We start from the raw sequence: 16,030 nt of genomic DNA, 5'->3' as shown, positions 1-16,030 counted from the left end.
AAATGTCTCCAGAGGTTGCCAAATGTCCCCCAGGGGGTAAAATAACTCATGGTGGAGAATGACTGACACTGGGGGTAGAAGTAGGACCCAGCCCCTGCCCCCATCACTCACACTCCTAGAGCCTGCCCCACCTTGACACGGTCACAGCACGGCTACAGGCACGGCTACAGACTCTTAGCCCTTAGAGTCCTGAAGGTGCTGTCCAGGAAGGGGCACCATGGCTCTGAGCTGTGGCAGGGGTAGGGTCTAGAGGCTAAGCAGGGAAAGTCAGGCAGCTGTGTTGGCCCACAGGACAATTTTTTTTTTTTTTTTTTTGAGACGGAGTCTCACTCTGTCACCCAGGCTGGAGTGCAATGGCGCGATCTCGGCTCACTGCAACCTCCCCCTCCCAGGTTGAAGCGATTCTCCTGCCTCAGCCTCCCGAGTAGCTAGGATTACAGGTGCCTGCCACCATGCCCAGCTAATTTTTTTTTGTATTTTTAGTAGAGATGGGGTCTCACCATGTTGGTCAGGCTGGTCTTGAACTCCTGACCTCAAGTGATCCACCTGCCTCGGCCTCCCAAAGTGCCAGGATTACAGGGTAAGCCACCGCGCACTGCCTAACAGGACTAATTATACCTTGGGTCACCATGAGTCTCAGGAATCTCTTCCACCCAGCATAGAGGAAGTGTGGAGGAGAAGGAGGAGGACTCCTAGCAGTCAAGCCCACTGCCAGAGCTCACTCAAGATGGGCAGGAGGACCAGGCTCCCAGGTCAAGGACAGCACTGAGTTCCACAGCCAGGTTACCCATCAGCCTGAGCAACTGTGGCTTGAGGGTACCTCAGGGGCCAGAGCAGAAGGCAGGGTGGAGGATCGAGGGGAGAGCTGGGGGAGCTCAAGACATGCAGCACACCCGTCCCTGACCCAGTGATGTGTCGTGTTTCCCACCCCCACCCCTCTCCACACCTTGACTCTGTTCTTCGTAATCTCCTCATCTGAGATCTTCCAGGGGCAGTCCCGCCGCATCTCGTTGACAGTGGCCTCATCCTTGAAGCCATCATTCAGACGGAAGGGTGCAATCATGTCCTCAAACCTCTTGGTGCTGGGGATGAGAGAGTGGGTTGAGACCGGCTGAGATGATAGCCCCATCTCTAGGGGTGCCAGGTCCCTGCGGGGAGCTGGTGGTGGTGCCACAGCTCCCATTTTCAGGCTGAAACCCATCGGACACTGCCATTTACGAAGTGGCTTCCATGTTGAATTCAGCTCTGATGGCTGAGTCTGGCATCCAACTGAACTTTCACAAGTTGCCTACAACCACTGACCTATGACCCACCGGACCATCCAGCAGGTATTTACAGAGCATGATTCTGTACCAGGCTCTGTGCTACACAACAGTGACCAAATCAGATTGTGTCCCCAGTCCTCACGGAGCCCACGGTTATAAGCAAGTAGCAAATAAATATGAAGTGGAAGCTTTATGAAGGGACAACCAAGTACTGGGACAAAGAATAATGGGTGAGGAAGGCCCTTCTGGGACCTGAAGGAAGTCTGTCCTTGCAAAACCAGCTATGCACGGGACAGGGGATGCAGAAGCAAACAGAACTGAACATGCAGAGGCCCTGAGGCAGAGCGTGTTTGGCTCATATGAGGAGTAGTGAAGGATCCTGTGTGCTGGGGCAAGGTGAGTGCAGGGAAGGGTAGGAGGAGGTGAGGACAGGCAGGCAGAGAGGGCCCAGTCGGGCGGGGCTTCCTTATCTGCCCCAAGTGAGACCGGAAGCTGCTGGCGGGTCTTTTGTGCAATGTGATTCACATCATTAAAGACAGAGATTTAGGGTGGGGGCCGGGCACGGTGGCTCACGCCTGTAATCCCAGCACTTTGGGAGGCCGAGGTGGGCAGATCACCTGAGGTCAGGAGTTCGAGACCAGCCTGGCCAACATGACGAAACCCTGTCTCTACTAAAAGTACAAAAATTAGCTGGGTGTGGTGGCACACACCTGTAATCCCAGCTACTCAGGAGGCTGAGGCAGGAGAATCACTTGAACCCAATATGCGGAGGTTGCAGTGAGCTGAGATGGTACCACTGTACTCCAGCCTACCTGGGTGATGGAGTAAGACTGTCTCAAAAAAAAAAAAAAAGAGAGAGAGAGAGATGTAGGGCTGATTGGCATTCAGATGATGCTATCTGCTATCTGATGCCACAAGGATGGATGAGCTCACCTGGGACAGAATAAACGGAGAGAAGGGAAGAGGGTCAGGGCCAAACCCCAAGGATGCCAGCAAGGGCGAGTGAGGTTAAGGAGGAAGAACCAGCAGAGGAACTGGAGGAAGGGCCCCTGATGCAGGAGGAAACCAGTGGAGGGGGTGCCTTGGAAGCCAAAAGAAGGAATGGTCTCAAGAAGGATCACTGTCAAGTGCAGCTGAAAGGTGGAGAGAGAGGACTCTGTGGGTGTGGCAACATGGAGGTCACTGATGATGCTGGCAAGAGTGGTCTCAGACAGCGGGGGCAGTGGGTTGGGAGCAGGAAGATTAGGGGAGGGGAGGAGGGGTCAACAAAGAGTGCAAACATCTTGGAGTCTGCCTCTGCCAAGGAGGAGAGAAATGGTCCAGGAGCTGGAGGCAGATGAAAGGTCAATGGAGGGGATTTTTAAAATAAGATGCTAGGCTGGGTGCAGTGGCTCACGCCTGTAATCTCAGCACTTTGGGAGGCCAAGGCGGGTGGGTCACCTGAGGTCAGGAGTTTGAGACCGGCCTGGCCAACGTGGTGAAACCCCATCTCTACTAAAAATACCAAATTTAGCCGGACACGGTGGTGTGCTCTTGTAATCCCAGCTACTCGGGAGGCTGAGGCAGGAGAATTGCTTGAACCTGGGAAGCAGAGGTTGCAGTGAGCTGGGATTGCACTACTGCACTCCAGCCTGGGTGACAGAGCAAGACTCTATCTCATAAATAAATAAATAAATAAATAAATAAATAAATAAATAAATAAATAAATATCAGATGCTAGATGGGGTCTGTATGTTGCTCCTGCTGTCTCTTCTGCCTGGAAGATCTTCCCGATCTCCTTTTGATCATCAAGGCCAGCCTTTCGCAAGGCTTTGCTTTTCCACCAACAGAGACAATCCTACTCTCCTTGGCACCCTGATCTGTCTCTGCAGCATTGCAACTGCCCTTGGCTTCCACCAGCCTGTAGCCATGCTTGGAGGATGGGGCTGCAGATTCCTCATCTCTGCCTCTGCAGCATCAAGCACAGCTCCTAACAAATGGTCAGAGCCAATGTATCCATCACTGTTACATAGCTCCTTTTTGCTTGTCTTGATTTCCTTCCCTGTCCAGATGGGGGACATCCTTATGGCTGGGAGACGTAAGAGAAAAGTTAGGGCTAGGAGGTCAGGAGGAAACATACTTTAGTGAGGAGAGAGTCCTGGAAAACCTCGTGCACACTGATTGACAAAATACAAATCCTGTTTGTAAATGTCTAATTTGAAGAAGATGAAGTTATACCATTTGGAAAGCAAACAGTCCCTGCTGAACCTACCGTTGGTCATTGCTACAAATTCACACAGGGGTTTGCTTAAAATCTGTGCTCTTGCCGTTGCGTGGAAGGAGGAAGGAAGTTGTTGCCCAGGTCACTCAACATTTCCCCCCTCCCAGCACCAATGTGTTAACACAATGTCAGGTGCTGCAGCCGCCTTGCCCTGTGGTCCCCTCAGCCCCAGGGAGGGGACACGCCCCGGCCACAGCCACTGCAGAAGTTGTGCCCTCTGACACATCTAGGAAGGGCTTGGAGGAGAGCCCCTTGCTCCTAGTTTACCAAGGAAAAAGGGGACAGCTGGCAGAGGGGTCTCCAGGCACACAGTTGGCCCTTCTGCCTGAAAACCCCAAAACAGAACTTACTGCTCAGCCCGAGGGTTCTGGTTGATGTCAGGGAGGATGTGGACTTCATGGAATCCCAGTCGGAACTTGCTCAGCAGAGAAATGATCCTGGAGGACACATGGAGAGGTTTATTGTTATTACTTTTTCTTGAGACAGAGTCTTGCTCTGTCTCCCAGGCTGGAGTGCAGTGGTGCAATCTCAATTCACTGCAACCTCTGCCTCCCAGGTTCAAGCGATTCTCATGCCCCAGCCTCCCAAGTAGTTGGGATTACAGATGTGTGTCACCACGCTTGGCTAATTTTTGTATTTTCGGTAGAGACAGGGTTTCGCCATGTTGGCCTTGGGTGATCCTCCTGCCTCGGCCTCCCAAAGTGCTGGCATTATAGGCGGGAGCCACCATGCCCAGCCTGAGAGTTTTTAAAATGTACTCATTCATTCAACTAATTTTTACTGAGCACCTACTGACTACATAGCAGTCAGAAAAACAGATCAAAGCCTGCCCTTGTAGAACATGGGGGTAGGAGCAGACAGGAAACGAATACCCATAAAATGGGTTAGATGATGACAAGTGAAACAGAAAAGTAATTGACCAGACTTTCCCAAGTATCTGGTGGCCATCTGTGTACTAGCGCACCCCAAATTTTCACAAGTCTACGCGTCTGCTTAGGATCTTGTTACCATGCTGATTCTGATTCGGCTGGTCTGGGGTGAGGCCTGGGATTCTGCATTTCTAACACACTCCCAGGGGATGCAATGCTGCTGGTCCACAGACAACACTTTGAGTAACAAAGGTCTAAGGAATAGGAAAGTTGAATAAAGGAAATTCTAGAGTGGCTGAGGAAGCAAAGATAACACACAAGAAACTAGGTACAGAACCAGGAGTAGCAAGACAGACAGCGCTGACTTTGTGTCTAACAGGGAAGGAGAAGCCCACTGTGGTTTGTAGCAGTCAGGGAAGACTTCACAGAGGTGGCAGTCTGGCTGGATGGTGAATGAGGGGTAAGATTGTTACAGGCCAAAGCGGGTGGGGCAGGGGAGGGTCTACACTGAAATTACCCAAGAAGCATTCAAAACAATATACCTGCTGGGTACGGTGGCTCACGCCTGTAATCCCAGCACTTTGGGTGCTGAGATTACACCTGAGAATACACCTGCTGAGGCGGGTGGATCACCTGAGGTCAGGAGTTCGAGACCAGCCTGGCCAACATGACGAAATCCCATTTCTACTAAAAATACAAAAATTAGCCAGGCATGGTGGCACACGCCTATAATTCCAGCTACTCAGGAGGCTGAGGTAGGAGAATTGCTTGAACTCAGGAGGCGGAGCTTGCAGCGAGCTGAGATCGTGCCATTGCACTCCAGCCTGAGGGACACAGTGAGACTCCATCTCAAAACAAACAAACTAAAAACAATACACCTGGCCGGGCGCGGTGGCTCACACTTGTAATCCCAGCACTGTCAGGAGATCAAGACCATCCTGGCTAACATGGTGAAACCCTGTCTCTACTAAAATACAAAATATTAGCCGGGCGTGGTGACGGGTGCCTGTAGTCCCAGCTACTCGGGAGGCTGAAGCAGGAGAATGGCGTGAATCCAGGAGGCAGAGCTTACAGTGAGCCAACTGCACTCCAGCCTGGGTGACAGAGCAAGACTCCATCTCAAAAAAAAAAAAAAAAACCAAAACCAAAACAAACCAACAACAAAATACACCTGCCTGGGCCCTCCCCCACCCCCTTGCCCACCATTGAGTCAGAATCCCTGGGAAGGACATGGTTTTGGTAATGCCCCAGGTGATTCCGATATGCCAGCCTGGTTAGGGACCACTGGACTGTTTGGTGGGGAACAGTCAAAAGGAGGGAAGGCATCGGGGTGCAGGGGGTGGAACAGGGCAGTGAGGAGCTGGCTGGGATGCATGGAGTGTGCTGGGAGAGAGGAAGAAATGGGAGACAAGCCTGGAGGACCAGGCTGGGACCCAGCAGGAAAGCCGCTGCTGGCCCCTGACCTTGGGGAGTGAAATTTTGAAAGCAGAGCCGTGGGCAGATTTGTCTTGGTGTGCAGTAGCAGCGGAGGCTGGCAGGCCTGGGCAGTGCCTAGGCAAGGGCAGCATAGACCTGCCCCAGGATTATGTAGACAGCAGAGGATGTGGCCCACCAAGGGACAGAGGGAGGCAGAGGAAGGGTTACATAACCTTCCCACCAAGGACATGCTGTCAGCCCAGGCTGCCATAGCCTTGAGCTATACCAAACCTACGGAACCCAGCTTCTATTCAGAGCCAGGACAGGAAGCAGAGACTGCAGAGCAATCTCATATGTTATTTACTTTTTGGAGATCACAGAGAAGGCAGATGCTGCTTTTCCCAAGCAACACTTTCCTTAGCATTGCTGAAAAGGGGCTTTCCCAGGAGAAAGTTCTTAGTGGGGGGTGAGGACAAAGCGATAGGATTGCCGGGTTTCCCTTAACTCACACTGCGGGTGATAGAGAATGGAGCATGGGAGGCCATCCTGGCATAGGACCGGGTGGTGTAGGCCGGGGGATCCCCTCCTACTCTGACCCTGGGGCATCACAGCCAGGATAGTTGCAGAGGGCACTAGAGACCGGGCAGGGGCTCTTCTCTTTGGCTAATTAATTGGATGACTTTGGGCAAACTGCCCCATCTGTCCGTACCCTCCAGCCAACCTCCAGCCTACCACCTCCCACTTCACCTGAACTTGGCTCAAAGCAGCAGCTGCCCAATTCCACCTGCCGATACCTGTCAACTCCACACTTGTGTGCCATCTGCCTTACTATTTACTTCCTTTTCTGTCTAAATCAACTCATATTCTGAATTAGATACTTTTTTTTTTTTTTGAGATGGAGTCTTGCTCTGTCGCCCAGGCTGGAGTACAATGGCACAATCTCAGCTCACTGCAACCTTCGCCTCCCAGGTTTAAGTAATCCTCCTGTCTCAGCCTCCTGAGTAGTTGGGACTGCAGGCACATGCCACCATGCCAAGCTAATTTTTGTATTTTTAGTAGAGGTGGGGTTTCACCATATTGGTCAGGCTGGTTTGGAACTCCTGAACTCAGGTGATTCGCCTGCCTTGGCCTCCCAAAGTGCTGAGATTGCAGGCATAAGCTACCACATCTGGCCCAAACTTAGATACATTTCAAAAGGAAATTTTATATTATGATTTTATTTATTTGTTTAAATTTTATTTTATTTTTATTATTATTTTAAAAATAGAGACAGTGTCTGCTCTATCACCCAGGCTGGAGTGCAGTGGTGCAATCATAGCTCGCTGCAGCCTTGATGTGGGCTCAGTAATCCTCCTGCCTCAGCCTCAAGTAGCTAGGACTACAGGCACATGCCACCATTCACAGTTAATTTTTTAAAATTTTTTGGTAGAGACGGGCTCTCACTATGTTGTCCAGCCTGGTCTCAAACTCCTGGCCTCAAGCAATCCCCTACCTTGGCCTGCTGCCAGAGTGCCAGGATTTACAGGCAGAGCCACTGTGCCCAGCCGACATCACAATTTTAAACAGAAAACCAGCACCTCTTGCCAGGAAGAGGTGTCCAATAAAACCCATGTCGATAAACCAGGGTCAGTAAGTTCTGGCCAGATGCCATTGCCTGCCAAGCCCATGCATCCAGCCTACTTCTCTTGCTCAGGGAGACAAGCACAGGTTACCAAAAGGAAGGACAGGCCAAGGCTAAACCAGGACCTTCTGCAGAATCAGCCCCAGAATTGGAGGAGAATTAAAAGGCACTTCTCACCAAAAGACTCAGTGGTATTTGCTACCTCAATCCCTGGCCACTAAAGTCACCTCTTGTCTCACCAGAGCCTGCATCCCATGCATTGGGGACATTGCCTTAAAGCAGGGGCCCCTGACCCCCGGGGCTGCCAACAGGTACCAGCCATGGCCTGTTAGGAACCGGGTGCATGGCAGTGAATGCAACTTCATCTGTATTTACAGCCGCTCCTCATCACTTGCATTACCATCTGAGCTCTGCCTCCTGTCAGATCAGCAGTGGCATTAGACTCTTAGAGGGCCATGAACCCTCTTGCAGGATCTTAGAGGGCCATGAACCCTCCTGATGATCTGTCACTGTCTCCCATCACTCCCAGATGGAACCATCTAGTTGCAGGAAAACAAGTTCAGGGCTCCCGCTGATTCTACATTATGGTGAGTTGTATAATTTTTAAATTATATATTACCATGTAATCATAATAGAAATAAAGTGCACAATAAATGTAATGAGCTTGAATCATCCCAAAACCGCTACTCTCTCCCCAGCCTGTGGAAAAACTGTCTTCCACGAAACCTGTCCCTGGTGCCAAAAAGGTTGGGGACTGCTGCCCTAAAGGATTCTAGCCCCTACTTCATTTCTCAGGAGGAGGTATGTTCTCCATCCTTCATTTCCTTTTTTCAAAAAATTATATATATTTACATTTTTTAATATATATAAAATATTTGTATAAAAATTTAAAATATTGGCTGGGGGCAGTGGCTCACACCTGTAATCCCAGCACTTTGGGAGGCTGAGGTGGGTGGATCACTTGAGGTCAGGAGTTCGAGATCAGCCTAGCCAACATGGCGAAACCCTGTCTCTACTAAAAATACAAAAAAATTATCTGGGCATGGTAGTGCATGCCTCTAATCCCGGTTACTAGGGAGCCTGAGGCAGGAGAATTGCTTGAACCCAGGGGGCGGAGGTTGCAATGAGCCGAGATTGCGTCACTGCACTCCAGCCTGGGTGACAGAGCAAGAATCCATCTCAAAAAAAAAAAAAAATTAAAACATATAAAAATTTAAAACATAGAGACAGGATTTTGCCACGTCACCCAGGTTGGTCTCGAACTCCTGGACTCCTGGATCCAACTTCCTTGGCCCAGCCCATCCTTCATTTCATACAGGTTCCTCCTGGAGGAGGTTTGTTTTTTGTTTTTCTATCTTTTTTTTCTTTCAATTTTTCTTGTCTTTTTTTTAACTTTAAATTTAAAAAATGGATTCCTTTTCTTTCTTATTTTTATACTTCTTGTTATCCAAACCCAGAGATTTGTGACTTTACAACCTAACTCCCCTCCCTGTCGTGGCAAAGCCTAGGGCATCTGCATTTATCGAGGGGGCAGGAAACCAGAACAACTTCTGGAATGGAGAGAAACCTGCTCCTGCTCCTGCTCCTGCTCCTGCTCCTGCCATGGCCTGGAGAAAGCTGGCCCTGGGCTTTGGGACAATCTCAGAGCCCACCTGGGGGCGGTGGTAGAGGATCCGGGGTGGAGGACAGCCTTGGGTGGAGCTAAGATGGCACTGGTCCCTGCAGTTGCCCCCGGGCCAGCCCTCCGCACTTACGCCTTTCTCTCCTGGTCCATCCTGTTAATCTGGCCTCCTACGAACACACGGATCTTGCATTTGCTCCACCTCTTCTTGCGGCCAAGGAGATAGGGAATGAGGAGGGTGAGGCCTGGCGAGGAGAGTCCCCATGAGTCACAACAAGAATACACTCAGGACAGAGCACTATGCAGGTTCCTGCCCTGCTCTGCCATCAGCAAACCCCTTCCTCTCCTCGCTGGACCCCAGCTGACCCATCTGTATAATGAACATGCCTGACTAAACCCAAGTTGCACACGGTGCTCTGTGGGGTAGGGTTTATTTGTGCTTGTGCAGCATATTTAAATAAACATGGCCAGGCGCCATGGCTCATGCCTATAATCCCAGCACTATGGGAGGCCGAGGCAGGAGGATCATCTGAGGTCAGGAGTTCAAGACCAACCTGGCCAGCATGGTAAAACCCTATCTCTACTAATAACACAAAAAATTAGCTGGGCCTGATGGTGCACGCATGTATTCCCAGCTACTCAGGAGGCTGAGGCAGGAGAATCGCTTGAACCCAGGAGGCAGAGGTTGCAGTGAGCCAAGATCGCGCCATTGCACTCCAGCCTGGGCGGCAGAGTGAGACTCCAACTCAATAAATAAATAAATAAATAAATATAAAAATACAAATACAAAAATTAGCTGGGCGTGGTGGCAGCCGCCTGTAGTCCCAGCTACTCAGGAGGCTGAGGCAGGAGAATCGCTTGAACCCGGGAGACGGAGGTTGCAGTGAGCCGACATCATGCCACTGCACTTCAGCCTGGGCGACAAAGCGAGACTCCGTCTCCAAAACAATAATAAAAAACAAAAGTTGTCATTTAATAATTGAGGAGTTTCACATAAAAACCGAGGTCATTGGCAGTTCTTGAAGAGTGAATATTTGACCAGCATGTGGGAGCCCTCATCCCTCTCTGTTGTCTCTCCACACAAGACCAAGGGCCAGCTGTCACATATCACCTTGTAATCCTCTGTGCCTCAGTTTCCTTATTTATACAGCAGAGTTAATCATGACAGCTTCTACCTGGGGACTGCGTTAAGTAGGGAATTCCCTGTCAGGCAGGTAGTAAGTGCTCAGACTATTTTGGCAGTTATTAACAGGACTCGTTCCATTGGAGCAAAGACATTTTCTTTCTGTCTGTGACTCTATCAAAGGTAGGAGCAATAAAGCTGAAAGTCACTTTTTTTTTTTTTTTTTAAATGGGAGAGGGTATATTTCATTGTGAAGTGAAAAATATTCCTCCAGCTTTCCTGGGCACCGCCCATCTCCCCATTTATATCACCTGCTTGTGCCCCTAAGGGCCATCCAGTCAGAAGGTTCCATCTCATGGCGACTTCAGCTCTTCTCTCAAAGCTTCCCATTTTATAACCAAAAAACTAGAGGCCAGACAGAGGGGTCCCTCCAGGCTCCCCTGAGCTCACTGGTGGGCCCAGGAGCCCCTGTCCCCTTTGAGAGCAGGCCAGGAAGGAGAAGGAAGGAAGACCACCACCACCCCGCCCCCGCTGGGCAGGAGGGCTGATCCAAGGGGGGCACTGACCTCCATCATCAAAGAGCCAGTAGATGTCTATGGTCTTCTTGCCCTGCTCCGACTGGAAGATGGTGGTGGCCTGCTCTTCCTGCACCAGGGCCTTGGGGTCCACTGCAGGAGGTGGGGGCGGGTCAGAGCAGAGCCAGCTGCCGCGCATCTGGGCAGGCCTGGCCCAGGGCCCCACCAGTGCCCCTTCTGATGTTGAACACGGGTTCTCTGGCAGGTGGAACAGGAACCGAGGCCCAGGATGCTGAGTGCTGTGATGTGCCCCTGCCCTGCTCTCAGCGTCTCTCTCCCAGGATTCTGGTGAGTACTGGGGGTGGGGGCAGTCCCAGAGCCCTCTGGGTAGGTAGGGAAGTGCACTCTTCATTCCCTTAAACACCCCCCTGCACCCTTCACAAATGCCCACAGCAGCCCTCCCGCCTGCACTGCAGGCCCCCTGTCTCCTGGAGTGATGGTGGGAGAGGACGAAGGAAAATCCCACCCCACCCTGCATGGCTAGAGGGGCCTTGGCAGGGGTGGGACAAGGGCCCCAGAGCCTGCTAGGTGGGTCCCCATGATGCCCTGACCCCGAATTCTCCACCTCCTGGCAATATTTTTTCTTTTTTTTGAGACAAGGTCTCACTCTGTCACCCAGGCTGGCATGTAGTGGTGCGGTCACAGCTCACTGCAGCCTGGAACTCCTGCCTCAGCCCCCCACAGTGCTGGGATTACAGGCGTGAGCCACTGCGCCTGGCTGCTGGCAATCTTTGACATGGCCAAGCCCCTCCAGTTCCCAACTCCAGTTACTCAGGCACCACTGTCACAAGAAAAAAACACCTGTCCTCGACCAAGTTCCCAGGTGGCCCACCCCTAGCTGCCCCACAGGGCGAGAGTGCCCTGAGCTCTGAGTGGGAACACTGACAAGCGCCACAGACTGATGGCCTGGCACCTCTGGCGCTGGCTTCCTTCCCGTCCTCCGCTGGGTCAAACACGGGGTTAACTGCAAAAGAAGAGGCAGCTTTGTTCACAGGCTCTCCCTGTCTGAGGGCACGGTGGGTTCCTCCTTGACAGGGCTCCCTTACTGCTAGGAAGAAAGTCCCGACGCCCCGCCTGGCCTCCATGGCCCTACTACACCTGGCCCTGGCCTCCCTTTGGCCTGCCTCCTGCCCGGCTCCTTACACTCCAGTCGCGCCTGGCCTCCTCTTGCCCCTCAAACAGGCCACGTTCATCCCCACCTTGGGCCGTGGTGGCGGGTGCGCCCTGAGCTGGAACATACTTCCCCTAGCCCTGGCCTCCTCAGCAAAAGGCCCCCTCCTGAGGGAGGCCTTCCCTGGCCACTACGCCCGGCACCCGTTTTCTCCAGACACTCTCACGATCTAAATGACTTATGGGTCCACTGGGAAGTGTCTGCTTTTCCCTCTGGAGTGTCAGCTTCTCAAGAGCAGAGGCTTTTTGGCTTTTGGTGTGCCTGTAACCCCAGCACCAAAAGCAGCGTTGGTCAGGAGTGGAGTTACTGCTCTGTAAATATTGGTGGCATAAATAGTTATTGACCAGCTGCAGTGTGCCAGGCATGCCCTCAGCAATGGCACAAATGAATGGACCCAGCCCCTGGCTGCAAGAGACGCAGACTCCAAGCTCCCAGCCTCTCCAGCACTGCCTCGCATTTGTTGCCATACACGTTATTGCTTTCACGCCTCTAAATATTTCCTTTTTTTTTTTTTTTGAGACAGGGTCTTGCTCTGTCACCCAGGCTGGAGTGCAGTGGTACAATCACGGCTCACTGCAGCCTCAAACTGCTGGGTTCAAGCGATCCTCCCACCTCAGCTTCCCAAGTAGCTGGAACTCTAGACACGTGCCACCACACCTGGTTAATTTTTTATTTTTAGTAGAGACGGGGTCTTGCTATGTTACCCAGGCTGGTCCTGAACTCCTAGACTCAAGCGATCCACCTGCCTCAGCCTCCCAAAGTGCTGGAATTACAGACATGAGCCACCACACCCAGCCTCTCTAAATATTTCTAATTCAGAGTCTGCAGTCATATATGACTTTAAAATGCAAAACACATCCCTACTCAGTGGACCAAAATGCCCGGTTCCCATGGTCATTATGTATTTTCATATTCTGGCATCTTCCTGCAGGCATTTTCCTCTCCCCTCTTTCCTGGTTTTCTATTACATCCTTTTTTTTTTTTTTTTTTTTTTTATTGAGATGGAGTCTTGCTCTTGTCACCCAGGCTGGAATGCAATGGCGCAATCTCGGCTCACTGCAACATCCACCTACTGGGTTCAAGTGATTCTCCTGCCTCAGCCTCCCAAGTAACTGAGATTATAGGTGTGCACCACCCCTACGCCCAGCTAATTTTTGTATTTTTAGTAGTGACAGGGTTTCACCATGTTGGCCCGGCTGGTCTTGAACTCCTGACCTCAGGTGATCCACCCGCCTTGGCCTCCCAAAGTGCTGGGATTACAGGCGTGAGCCACCATGTCCGGCCTATATTAGATCCTTTTGCCCCGACCCGATTGTGATTCGGGGAACTCTGAGTTCCAGTCCTGGCTCTGCCCTAGCTGGGAAGCATGACCTTGAACGCGTTGCTTTCTCTTTCTAGGAAACCTGATGGGCTCTAAGGGACCATTAAGAGGTGACTTTCTGTGAGTCTGTAACCTTTTATTTCTTACTCATTTTTCCCTCTGCATTTAAAAAAAAAAAATGGGTTCTAGAACTTTCTGGGAGTGGGTGGGGCATGTACTCACTGTGCGCCTGCATCATCTTGGACACGTTGAGTCCCTCTCGCATCCTCATGACACACACGCCATAGTTAAAATCAAAGGCATCGCTGGAAAGAGAGGAGGAGAGGTACAGCTTCTCCCCCAGCTCCCACCGGGGAGGTGACCTGGCACCCAGGAGACCAGATGTCTAGAGTTGGCTCTGCCTCTTACCACACCCTTTCTGTTCTCTGGGCCTCAGTTTCCCCATCTGTATCCTGTACAGGCAGAATTGGAGAGTACCCCAGGACTCCTCCAGCTCTACAGTCTGTGGCACTGTGGATCCTGCAGATCTGGTACTCAGGGGAACCAAGTCCGCCCTGTCCTCTTGATACTTTTGGATAATCCCCCACAACTCTGCCCATGGAGGTGGGGATGGTAATTATTACCTCCATTCTATGGATGCAAAAACTGAGTTTTGGAGAGTAACTTGCCCATGATCACACAGCTAAGGGAGTGAGCAGCTGGGATTAGAATCACATGGCTGAGACTGTGGACCAAAGGACAGACATGCTCATGAGAGGAGCTTTACTCCTGCAATACGCTGTCTATAAAGATGTCTGGAGGCCGGGCGCAGTGGCTCACGCCTGTAATCCCAGCACTTTGGGAGGTCAAGGCAGGCAGATCACCTGAGGTCAGGAGTTTGAGACCAGCCTGGCCAACATGGCAAAACCCCGTTTCTACTAAAAAGTACAAAAATTAGCCGGGTGTGGAGGTGGGCACCTGTAATCGCAGCTACTCGGGAGACTGAGGCGAGAGAATGGCTTGAACCTGGGAGGCAGAGGTTGTGGTGAGCCAAGATCGCACCATTGCACTCCAGCCTGGGCAACAGAACGAGACTCTGTCTCAAAAATAAAAATAATAAAATAAAATAAAAAAGTTAAAGATGTCTGGAAGACTCTTGTTCCAAAGGTGTATGTACTGCCTGATTGACATAGTGCCCAAGATCCTGCCCATCACTGGGGTTTGGGCCAATGGGCTGCGCACTGCCCTCCCTGGGCTCCTTAGATCACATATCTCCAGGACAAGGACCTTTCAGGCCCTGCTTTTTGAAGGTTTGGAATGTTGGAGCTGGAGGGAGGCTGGAGATCAGGTGTTCTGTCAGTTGCTGCTGTAATTCTGTTAGCACCTGCTGAGAGGATTGCTCTGAGTCCTACAGCTGGTTAACAGCATACCTGCAAGCAGGTCTCAGGGCCCCAACCCTCAGCCTCATGTTGTTCAGTGATACCACACACAACAACATCAACACGGAAAAGCCACTCAGGGAGGCATCTCTGGACCTCACACAGCAAGCACTGATGAAGAGTTTGGAGTCAGCCCTGAAGTCCCCAGGGAGTTCCATCCTCAGGGCCTGGTTTCACTTCCCTGTTCAGGGGCACCGCCTCAGAGCTCTTGAGCTGGCTCCCTGTGCACCTTCTGGAGCCCACAGGGAGGCATGAGGTTCTCACCTAAAAACTCACGTTTGCAGTTACTCTGAAAAATTAAAAGATCTGGCAACACTGGGCCCACATTTCTGCACGGGCACTAGAGCCCATTCTGCATGGACACGAGCCAAGTAGGAGCCACTCTCACTGGGTTGCCACAGTCTCCACTGCTCCCTATCACCCCATGCCTGGCCCACTTCACTCGTGGTGCTACCTGCCTGGCCCCGGCTGGCTTTGGTATCCGTGACTCATAGGTCAGAGACGGGCATCTTCAGCCTCAGCCTGTTTCTTCTTTAACTTTGAGCAAATGGACTCAACTTCTTTTTCAAAGATGGGGTCTTGCTCTTTCGCCTGGGCTGGAGTGCAGCAGTGCAATCTTCGCTCACTGCAGCCTCCAACTCCTGGGCCCAAGTGAGCTTCCTGCCTCAGTCTCCCAAGTAGCTGGGACTACAGATGTCAGCCACTTTGCCCAGCAGGACTCAACTTTTTAAGCACCCACTACTTCTTTTCCACGTCTCAAGGCCCAGTGGCCCAAATTAACAGATCCCAAGCCCCTTCCCCTCCCCCGACTCACTGGAGGATGCCAATGTAGTCTTCCACTGTGGCCGGGTGAGCCGACTGCCAGTTCTTTTTGAACCCGACCACCAGAATGTTGGGCTTCATTCTCCCGAGACCTGCGGCCTACCAGGGGATAGGGGTGAGATGGGGAACCCATCAGAGGGGCAGAGTTGGTGATCCACCTGGCCAGAGCCCCAACTTTCTTATGTCTCCAGATGTGCTGATTCTCAAAAAAATATATATATATATGCATATATAATCTTAAAAATTTTTGTTTTGCACAAAACAAAACTTTATTGGGAGAAAGATGGCTGATGGGAGGAAATATCTGAATTCCAGAATCCTCGATTCTAGTTCTCGCTTGGTCACCAACACCCTACATCCCTCCCAGGGCCCCCAAGAGTTAGAATTGGCCAAGGTGACACCAGCCCCCACAGGCTTCCAAGTCAGTTTCCCAGGTCCTCGGCATTCCGAGAAAGTGCCCAGAATCAGCACATCTGGAGACATAAGAAAGTTGGGGCTCTGGGCAGGCATGGTGGCTCATGCCTGTAAACCCAGCACTCTGGGGGGCC

The 16,030-nt window shown here is 51.5% G+C and overlaps 1 protein-coding gene across 4 annotated transcripts in view; it reads right to left on the bottom strand.

Moving 5' to 3' along the window:
• The window catches only part of SLC12A3 (solute carrier family 12 member 3), a 50,044-nt gene that overhangs the window by 11,948 nt on the left and 22,066 nt on the right, over window positions 1-16,030 (bottom strand). For 2 of the 4 annotated variants that reach the window (XM_032155952.2, XM_032155953.2), the window contains exons 18-24: window positions 15,475-15,581; window positions 13,465-13,547; window positions 11,637-11,714; window positions 10,742-10,843; window positions 9,186-9,297; window positions 3,876-3,962; window positions 947-1,082 (exon numbers count right to left, since the gene is read on the bottom strand). In XM_032155952.2, the coding sequence (XP_032011843.1) occupies window positions 947-1,082; window positions 3,876-3,962; window positions 9,186-9,297; window positions 10,742-10,843; window positions 11,637-11,714; window positions 13,465-13,547; window positions 15,475-15,581 (705 nt within the window). The remainder of the gene's footprint in view (window positions 1-946; window positions 1,083-3,875; window positions 3,963-9,185; window positions 9,298-10,741; window positions 10,844-11,636; window positions 11,715-13,464; window positions 13,548-15,474; window positions 15,582-16,030) is intronic. The other 2 variants (XM_032155954.2, XM_032155955.2) reach the window with 1 other exon arrangement.

This window comes from Hylobates moloch, unplaced genomic scaffold (assembly GCF_009828535.3).
Source record: "Hylobates moloch isolate HMO894 unplaced genomic scaffold, HMol_V3 SCAFFOLD_6, whole genome shotgun sequence".
Taxonomy (NCBI): domain Eukaryota; kingdom Metazoa; phylum Chordata; class Mammalia; order Primates; family Hylobatidae; genus Hylobates; species Hylobates moloch.
Note: the sequence above shows the minus strand (reverse complement) of the source record. Positions and strands in the feature narration are given on the sequence as shown.